The 9,989-nt window shown below is 31.3% G+C and overlaps 1 protein-coding gene across 3 annotated transcripts; it reads right to left on the bottom strand.

Annotated features, from left to right (window-relative positions):
- Positions 1–709: 709 nt before the first annotated feature.
- Positions 710–9,562, bottom strand: LOC145132792 (Zn-dependent exopeptidases superfamily protein). 3 transcript variants are annotated; one of them, XM_079067695.1, is made up of 21 exons: positions 9,165–9,562; positions 8,337–8,422; positions 8,143–8,244; positions 7,949–8,055; positions 7,756–7,856; positions 7,559–7,646; positions 7,335–7,423; positions 5,888–6,027; positions 5,597–5,765; positions 4,679–4,814; positions 4,494–4,590; positions 4,287–4,416; positions 3,872–3,931; positions 3,620–3,738; positions 3,268–3,392; positions 2,919–3,143; positions 2,080–2,240; positions 1,810–1,973; positions 1,280–1,362; positions 1,115–1,200; positions 710–1,025 (listed from the first exon to the last, which is right to left on the bottom strand). In XM_079067695.1, the coding sequence occupies exons 1-21, from the start codon at positions 9,384–9,386 to the stop codon at positions 882–884; spliced, it is 2,634 nt and encodes an 877-aa protein (XP_078923821.1). In that variant the 5' UTR covers positions 9,387–9,562; the 3' UTR covers positions 710–881. The 3 variants fall into 3 exon arrangements, with proteins under 3 accessions (XP_078923821.1, XP_078923822.1, XP_078923823.1); XM_079067696.1 differs by having other exon boundaries at positions 711–1,025; positions 8,337–8,418; positions 9,165–9,245; XM_079067697.1 differs by lacking the exon at positions 9,165–9,562 and having other exon boundaries at positions 711–1,025; positions 8,342–8,421.
- Positions 9,563–9,989: the final 427 nt, after the last annotated feature.

Below are 9,989 nucleotides of genomic sequence, written 5' to 3'. Positions count from 1 at the left end.
TGAAGAATTTTGAGATTCAACTCAAGTCTTAAACACTCAAAACGCCTTGTTTATTTCATACAGGAAAATGCCCTATTTGTAGGCTCTAAAGAGTCGGTTACATAATTGAGAGCAATGGTATGATTGCAACACGACAAACCTATTTTACAATTTAGACCCCTAGACTATCAAGGGTCTTACACTTTATGTTACATCTTACCTACTTTACGTCACATTCGACATATTACATTTAACCTACCGATAACAACAAATAATTTATCGATACTTTACATTTAACCTACCGACAACGACAAATGATAAATAAAATAAATTACAAATCCAACTACCGAACTTAAGATCAAATATACATAAAAAGGGAGGAACACGAATAATGTTAACTTAACTAGTATTAGCTAGTTGTTAGATAATTGGTTAATTAGTCTGAGTTTGTATAAAAGCTTTGTACTTGTCTTCACTTTCAAGATTCAATACAATGAACAATCTTGTTCTTCTCTTTGATTTCACTCTGATAATTAACTTTAAGCCGTTGATTAGTTTCATAAAGTATTTGTTATGAAACAAAGCAATACCCTCCAACATACAACCGAATGAAGATTCACATCCATAGAAGTCAAAATGTTGAATTGATGACTAGCACTCGATATGTTACTAATCTTCACGAATTTTAAGATGAAGAATTTTAAGCTACAAGATTATGTTTATACGTAAAAATGAGCTATTCACTAAAATGACAATAAATAGGATGTGAGTATCACCAAATCAACACATTTTCAAGTACTATAACAAAGTGACTACCTATATTGCTACCATAAAATAAATGATATTAAGACAGTTTGAAACTAAAACAACACAATATAAATAAATGTAAGTTTGGTACTAAACTAAAAGATATACGTGGACAAAAAACTTGAAAATGCAATGACATCCACCCACTCTGGAAAACTATTCTTTAATTTCTTCATTGATTCCATCAAGTATTGTTCTACAACACCAACTTCAATACGAATATCTCCGGGACTATTTGTCTATAAAGAAAATAATAAATAAATACTGATTTTATATAAATTTTATAAAGGTGTGTTACTGTTATTGAATAAATAGAATATTAAATTACCTCCAACCAAAAGGTCCAGTTTTCCTTGGCTACACCACTAAGTCTACAAATATATGATGGAGGGGCCCCTTTAACAATTTCAGGCGCTGCAAAAAGTCAAAAAAATACTGTGATTGTGACTCTGACTGTGACTGTGACTGTGTATGTGAATAGGACAAAAATTACCTGGAAGGGTAGCGTTTGCAAATGACCAACCGGAAATTGGGCCTGTAACGTTGAGGACTGTAACCCATACCTCCTTCAAGGAACTGAGCATGGACAACAGCAAAAGATGCAATAAATAGCAATGTACTTTCTTATATTTCTTTATTAAAGCAGTGTCATCTAAATACAAGGAAATTTTTAATGTTATAATTGAACAGACTTTTAATGTATTAATAAAAACATATAAGCACTAGGTCTGTAGGAATGGAATGAACCTCAATACAGGTTTTTTACGTTATAATATTTATAATAAAGAAAACATTTTCTACTTATTTTTAGAAAAAATAATTATAATCTAATTAATACCATAAGATTCTTAATTAAAAACTTAACATATAAAACCTGAGCATTATTATCTATAAAAAAGAACACCCCAGCCTAAAGAATGAAATTTAACAAAACGATAGAAATCAGATGTTCCATTCCATCAGGCAAAACAAACAGTTTTTTTTTTTTTTTTTTTTCATTCCAATGGAAGAAAGAAAGCATACCCCAAAGAAAATTCCAAGTAAACTCTGCGGGACCCATCAATGGAGGTAGTTTGTTGCTTAGTAGTTGATATATGAGGAAAATAACTATAATTCTTCAAGATTTCATCTCTATTAGCAGGGAATTTCAAGCTTCTTGAAAACAAATCAGACAGGGGATATATTGCCTGACAAAAAGAAAAAACTCCATAACTCCACCTTCCTTACAGAACAAATAATTCACAAAAAAAAAAAAAAAAAAATTTAAAAAGTAAATATTTTTTACTGTTTTACCATCCAGGACTCTCGGTAAGACTGATTAGCGGTGTTGAATGAAAAATCTGAATCTATATTGAGGTGTTTTGCTACTTCAGGAGCATGTTTGAAAAGGAAAGGTAATGCATTGGAGTCCAATACAGATATATCAAAGCTGATGTCATCAATTTGTCCTGCATCTGTTAATCAAAAGAGGTTAGAATCTGTTTATGAGAAAAAAGTGAAAAAATAATTTAAGTTGGAAAAAGATAAAACAAAAAGAGATTTGGTTGGATGGAATGTGTGTGTGTGTGTTCTTATATTGTTTGGAAATACAAGGTATAGCTTTAACTCTATTCTTTGCATTATTTTGATTACAATTAACAAACTTTTATTCACAAAAATAAAAAATAAATCATAATGAAAGTTCATTATTCTCAAAGAAGTTATAATTATAATAAAGAAATGTCATTTTGTTATTAAAAGGCCAAATTCCATAGAAACAGCTTTAGTTTGGTTTAACAACTGAAAGAATTTGTTTATGGTTTAACCACTGAGTTTATTTTTTCCTGAAAGGAATTGCAAAAAAAATTAGGAAGAATATTTTTCTGGTTACAGTTGTTTTTTTTTTTTTTACTTTTTTTTTTGTTTTAATGGATAAAAAATAAAAAAGATTTCTTCAAATACCTGCAGTAACAACAGTATGCTGTAAAAAAAATTTCCAAACTACAGTTGTCTATAGAAATTAAAGTTTTATGTAGTGTTCTTTACTCGTTTTTTGTAAAAAATAAAACAAACTTGAAGTGGTTAAACTTAAACCAGACACTAACTTACAAACAATATAAAATTTTGAACAGGTTTGATTAAAATTAAAATACCTGCAGTGACAACTGTATGCTGTAAAATAACCCTTTTTGGGGCATCAATTGTGTATGGAAAAAATTGTGAAGAGAGGGCCATGGAAATCACAGTGGCATGTAACAAGAACTGCATAATAGATGATCTGGCCAACCAATGACCAGTAACTGGTAAAATGGGTCCCACACACACACCGGTCAATGCTCCAATAGTTGCAGCCACTATAACATCAGGAACAAAGTACCCTGTATAAAAAAAAATATATATATATATATATATATATATATATATATATATATATATATCTCAGTTACATTTAGGGTTTATGAGGAATTATGAAAATCAATTTTGAGAAATTATAGTACTAACCATGAGGTGGAGGAATGGACCCCATCATACCCATTTTCTCAATTAAAAATTGGACTAGAAACACCGAAAAATACACACTGTGTAAGAGTAGAGGTAATGTAGGTACCAAAAAACATGCTGCTGACCTGAGTAACAATTTAACTTAGAAATTAAAACCTAAAACATGATTATAACAAAAATATATTTTCTACTTACTTTAATAATATAAAATGGTTATTTATGTCCTTAAACACTACACAGATAAATTTCGGTTATATTGCAATTTTACATTCCATGGAATGAACAATTCCATTCCTTCCCTGATTCCATCGCACCAAACAGTATTAAAGTTTACTGAAATTGTAATGCTTACGTTAGTGATTCACGACCATAATACTTGACAGATAAATGGAAGAAAATCCATGCAGGAATCATTAAAGCAGCTAAAGATAAAGTCAAGAAACCTCCACTTAATCCAGCACTAAAATAAGCCTGCATTCAGAAAGCTTGCATTAGTTTTTACTTGTGACACTTTTGCTTGGATTTCAAATTAAAAAATAATCAAACCAATCTGCTAAAACAGGAAATTTAATGATTTTAAATAAAAATAATAAATAACACACACCATGCTGATGAGTGCATATAAGCCAAACGCACCCCAGAACCGGGATTCATCGATAAGTTCCTGAAAAACAATATCAAATATGAGAATTCAGAAGCATAAATTAAGAAAGTCCACATCATGTTTTTGAAGGAATATAATCTGTTAAAAGAAATTAGAATCTGAATAAATTGGAACCCAAAGGAATTATGACTTATATCATATGTTTTCTAATATTTAATGATACAGCACATACTTTCTACTTTAGTTATCTATTTTATGATTCGTATTATGAGACTTTGTCTCTTTTATTTAACATTTTATTGCCACATCCAGCAATTTTCAGAACAAACCCATTAGTTAAAGCGTAAAATTTTCAGTTATTGATGATGAAGCTTCTTGATATAATTAAAGGACTTGCAAAAAATAAAAAAGAAACCTGTTTTGATGATTTGACAAGATAAGGAGCTTGAGAGAGAGGAAAATAGTTCCAACAGATTCTTGGAAATAACATCCCAGCAAGTGAGCATGGAACAAACATCATATAAGCCAGATAAGGATGAGCAAACCTACAGTAATCATTGTTTAATCTTACATTTTTTAACAAATCATTTTTTCAATTAAGAAAAATAAAAAGAATACTCACCAGTTCATTGACTGTGCGGAGAATAACAACCTCAAGATAGAAAAGACAACTGGGAATATAACTCCAAAAATAATCCCAATAAGATGAAACAAGATTCCTGAAATACCCCAAAAGATCAAATTACAATTATTAGCTCAAAATAAACAAGAGTTTAAACTTCAAAAGAATTTAATTTACTACCTTACCTTTAATGTTGTCAAATAAGGCAGCAAATGAGCATTTCAGGCCACACTTTGAAAACCACATAAAAAATGGAATAAGTAGAAAGATGGCAACAGGCATACTATGAAATATCATCCCTTGCTTTCTAGAATAGTAAACCTGAATTTTATAAATAACAAGATTTAGAAAACAAAAATCTTTTATTCAACTACTAAAGAAAAAGAAAGAGCCTGTTTCTTTTTCTTTGTCCCATTAAGGCCCTGTTTCTTTTTTTTCTTTTTTTCCTGTTGTGTCCTGAACTGATAAAGCATACTGAATGGATAATGATGTCTGAGTGGATAACATGTTGCTGATATAAATAGTGTTTCTTATTTGTACTGTCTGAATATGAATAAATGACTAATTTACCCTTCTATTTATTAATAACAAATAACATAATGAGAAATAATAAAATATAAATGGCCATATTAAATAAATTAAAAACGATCAACCGTCAAATAAAAAAACATCAAAATATAGGTAAGGAAAATTAATAAAAAGAAGAAAGAATAACAAATTAAATAAAAAGACCATATTGAATTTTTCCAACAAAAAAACCTACGTTTCTGGGATTTTTTTTAATCGTTTGGTTGTAGTTTGTACATGCATTCTCAGTGGAAAATTTTGGTCAAACTATTCAAGTTAAGTTTTAGATCAAAAAAAAAAATTTGTGGAAATATATTTGAGGTTTCTTGATTCATAAAAAACAGCAAAGGAAAAAAAAAAAAAAAAAAAAAAAAAGGAAGAGATTTTAATACATAGAAGATTACAAGATTGAAAACAAATGGAAAATGTGAATAACTGAATCCATTAAGTTAAAATAGAAACAACACGTAAGTCTTGTATGGATAAAGTGACTAAATGACCAAATTACCCTTACAGTCAAGAGCATAGAAGCCTACCAAGAACCATGATACGTAATCGAAAAAGATAGGCTGCTGCTCATCATCTTTTGAAACACCAGAGTCTCTATAAAGTCCCCTCTGATGTGCATTTTTTAGATTAGGTGAAATGGTGAAGGCTTTGACAAGATTGAATAAGTTATCCCCACGAGCTTGGATGCTTCCAGGTCTAGTGGATAAATAAAAAAAATAAAAAAAAAGAAGTGAATGAATTAGAGATTTGAGTTGAGAAGGGTAGTCATGGAATTGAAAATTAGTGAAGTGTACCAAAGTAGCAGTGGTAAGTCATACAATAATCTTTCTACCGAATCAGTTGAGGTGTGGTAGAAATAACCCCCGTGGAGAAAGATAATGTCCAGCCCAGGAATGTCCCCAAAGTCAGTGGCAAACATTCTGTAGTCTGTGTCCCCAGGAACAAAAGAAAATATGTCCTACAAATAAAATTTACACTCAAATACATAAATTATTAACTCACAACTTCATACCTAATTACCTACTACTATTTGTTTTATATTATTTGTAAAGGGTTAATCTCATAAAAGATCTTATATTTTGTGTTTAAAAAGTCCTTGCATTTTTTTTCATTTTTTCCGATGCGACCCTTTTAGTCATTTTTCTCTAAAAAAGCTGTAAAATGTGAGGGTTTTTTCAGGAAAAACTAGAAAAGTTGAGGATTTATTTGGAAACATTTAAAAGGTTGAGGGTTTTTTTCGGAAAAAAAAAAAAAAAAAAAAAAAGACAAAGTTGAGGGTTTTTTCGGAAAAAATGAAAAAATATAAGGGCTTTTACATGAAAAAAATTAAGGATGAGGTTTAATCAGGAAAATTAACACAAAATATAAGGTCTTTTATGAGATTAACCCCATTTGTAAATACAAGGTATAGTTTTAACAGTATTCATTATATATTACTGGGAGAATTACAGAAAAAAAAAAAACATTATATTTTGGGCACTTTTGTGGTGTGGTTTAACCATGGACACTTCATTTTCTTTTTTCCAATTTAAGTTCCAGACATTTTTTCAAATTGGAAATTTTAATCTGTGATCACAGGTTTCACTAAAAGATGTTGTGCCATTTTTTTCAGATTTTTCAAATTGACAATTTTGACCTTGATCCTCAGGTCAAAGTGATTAACTTGAAAAAGAAAGCTGAAACTTTTATGGTTTGATTGGAAAAGATAAAGTATTGGTGCTTAAATCATAAAAGTGCGCAAAATGTAATGGTTTATAGAATATATTATTGTCAAAGCTAAAAAATTAAGCATAATAGAAACTCGGTGAAAGCCAACTGATATTACAATGAAAAAATATTTCTAGCTATAATTAGAAAATAAAATTATGATTTAAACTAAAAATCATGAAATTCTTGACAAAGATTTGTGTCTTTAAAAAATTTAAAATAAAACCAGGTTATATTACAACTTATTAATCCATTCAATGATATAAAATATTAAAAAAATAAAAATAAAAATAAAATAAAAACCGTAAGTGTCTAATGAATGGAAATTAACAAATGGAAGGAATAATGAGTAACATTGGTACTAACTTTAGCACAAACTAAGAACCAACATTGATTTTAAGTTAGCTTTGATCGTTAATGATTTCTACAAGTATAATTAAATAATATAGTTATAGAATGATGTCAAAATTGTCAAATAAAATTATAAGACTTGAAACAAAAGGTATAAGCAATCCACAAATTATAATTTGTCCTTGAAGCAATAGAGAATTGTAAAACCTGAGCTGCACTATTGCCCATAGGCCGTATGGCGGATTCAGCATAGACTTTTGAAGGCCAAGACCCAGGTCCAGATTGACACACAAAATCTGTAATTTTAAATATTAATTAATAATTATATTCTTTGGAATATAAAAACCTCAAAGAACATAATCACACCAGAACGCAGAAAGCCATAATCTTAAGAAGGCACAAATACATTTGAACAGGCTTCAACTACTTACCAAGCCCTCCATTCCCAGATGCTTCCAAATTTATAAAAGCTCCAATTGTATTGCGCCATTTATTAGTTGTTATAAAGCCATGTGAACCCTAAAAAGCAAGTATCTAGATTAAAAATCACAATTGTAGCATCCAATAGAAAGCCTTTGTTTTGTGATTTCTTCTTTTTACAGTTGAAAGTATATCATAAAGAACTTACAAGCATAAAAAGTTCTTCTGCGCCATTGAACAGAAAAATAAGTGGTTTAGGAGGAACCCAGCCAGAATCAATTGTTAGCCTTGCTATCTCCAATATAGATGCTGCAAGTGAACAAAAAATGATGAAATTTAAAATATATTTGTAAGATGAATATAGAAAACAAAAGTAAAAAAGTTCAAGAAATGAAGCCTACCAACACATGAACCACAATCACCAGCACCTGGAGATCCAGGTGGACTATCAAAATGTCCATTCAATAAAATGGAAGGGTCTGTATCTTTTGATTCTAATGAAGAAATCCTGCAAGTTAGCTCAAGTTATACCCATGGGGAATTCTAATGAAGAAACTCTATATGATCATGGTCAGTTGACAGTATCTTGAAGTACCTCATTACTATATTGGTGTGATTCCTATATCCAAGGGACAAGCTGTGACCTAAAAACATCATATTGAAAGAGCCATTCACTACATCTTGCTCTATTTCAATCCTGAAACAGTCGAAAGAAAAAAAAATAAACCTTTATTAGTTGCATATATTCTTCTAAAAAGAACAAACGAAAACATACATCCGTATACCAACCTTACATTAGATCCAGCACGAGCCTTCAGCATTTTCAATTGTGTCTTAATATATTTGGCAGCATCATGTAAACCTTGACGCCCTTCCTATCATCAATCACCCATTAAGATTAATCAAGAACAAACAACTTAAGGGCTTTTGATTCAATTAAAGTTTTGTATGGTTTTTCACTGCCAGCATGTGAGAGGAAGACAACAATTAAAGTCCATATATGTTCACCAATCAGTCAAATGGTCAATCAGCTTGTTTTGTTACAAATTCATCTAAAAGTTTATAGTTCCATCTGTGCATACCACATTACCAGTTAACTTCAATTTCCCTTTTAAAGTTCTCATTTTATTTTTCTTCAGATGGACCACTGTTACTATCTTTGTTTCTTCTTAGACATGGACAGTGACATAATTAATAACATAAGAATGTCAGATGAAAGCTAAGCTTGTCTAGCTTCAAAACTACCCTTAACGTGGAATCATATGTGATGACTCAGTGGATGAACCAAATTTAGAGCAAATCGTTATCAACCTAAATAAGGTAAAGCACAAATCAAAGGATTGGAAACCAAAATACTTCCCAAAACTAGAATCATGATGACAAGTTAACAGAGGTAACCCATCTAAACGCCAAAGGTGGCTCCATTAATGATATCCAGATTCCGCAAGCATGTCACTTACGCCAACTAGTTTCACTTTAGAACGGAAAGACAATATGGATGTATATACGCGTTCTTTTTATATAAATTCAAAACCTCTTTCCATTAATTAACACCGCCGTTGAGTAAAACGATACGTAAACTTATAATTACGATCAATACACAAAGTGTATGTGTACCTGACGACCGTCAATTTCATGAGCCAAAACGCGGATGTGTTCAACAGCTCTGGCTTCAGAAAACCGATCTAGAGGAGCGTCGATGCCTAAAGGCGTAATAAATTTCATGTGCGTAACGTAATACGCTACCGTCGACAACAATCCATAGATAATCGCCAATGAAAACAGCAGTTTGAATCCAGCCACATCGCCGGAGCTTAACCTGAACAAGTAGAAGGTCATATCGGAGCAGCAGTGTTCAGTGAGATCGAGATTATAGGTCTTTGAGCAGTGAGAAGAAGCCGGCGGGATTTGAAAATGTAAAGTGCATCTCGAGTATTTATATACCTAGGATTGATGGAGGTTTTCACTTTCAAGTAGTCTCTAGTCGGATTGTAGGTATCGTTTTAAAATTCTAAAATGGCGTCACGCATTTTGACACTGGCTCACTTTTTTGGCCTTGTTTAAGTTTGTAAATTTGACACGCCATTGCAAACCTACTTGCGATGTCATTTTAGGAGTCTACATCCCCATCCATTTTTTATTTTTTATTTTTTATTTTTATTTTTATGTCTTTTCGATATCTACTACTCTCTATGGCAAAAAAAAACTTGAGTTGTGTATGGTTTTCATATTAGGCCGTCTAGTATGGGCATCACGAAGCAATTCGTGGTCCAGGTGGCCACGGTCGTTGTCCGTACACACCATTTCGGTCCTCTAGTGGTGCTGATCTGGAACCACGAGCGTGGCCTCTCGTGTTGGCCACCACAATCCACCACAGACTCTTTCTTCTCTCTTCCTCTCTTCTTCTTTCTTGCAGCTTAAACCCATCACAACCACATTCAT

The sequence above is a fragment of the Lactuca virosa genome, chromosome 8 (genome assembly GCF_052849685.1).
Source record: "Lactuca virosa cultivar CGN04683 chromosome 8, Lactuca_virosa_CGN04683_v6, whole genome shotgun sequence".
Classification (NCBI taxonomy): Eukaryota; Viridiplantae; Streptophyta; class Magnoliopsida; order Asterales; family Asteraceae; genus Lactuca; species Lactuca virosa.
This window is presented reverse-complemented; position numbering and strand designations above follow the sequence as displayed.

Coding starts and splice junctions, on each gene's coding strand:
- LOC145132792 (XM_079067695.1), bottom strand. CDS start 9,386: ATGACCTTCTACTTGTTCAGGTTAAGCTCCGGCGATGTGGCTGGATTC. Junction 3,932..4,286: donor TTGTCAAATCATCAAAACAG/GTTTCTTTTTTA, acceptor ATTGTTTTTCAG/GAACTTATCGATGAATCCCG. Junction 3,739..3,871: donor TATATGCACTCATCAGCATG/GTGTGTGTTATT, acceptor TTCTGAATGCAG/GCTTATTTTAGTGCTGGATT.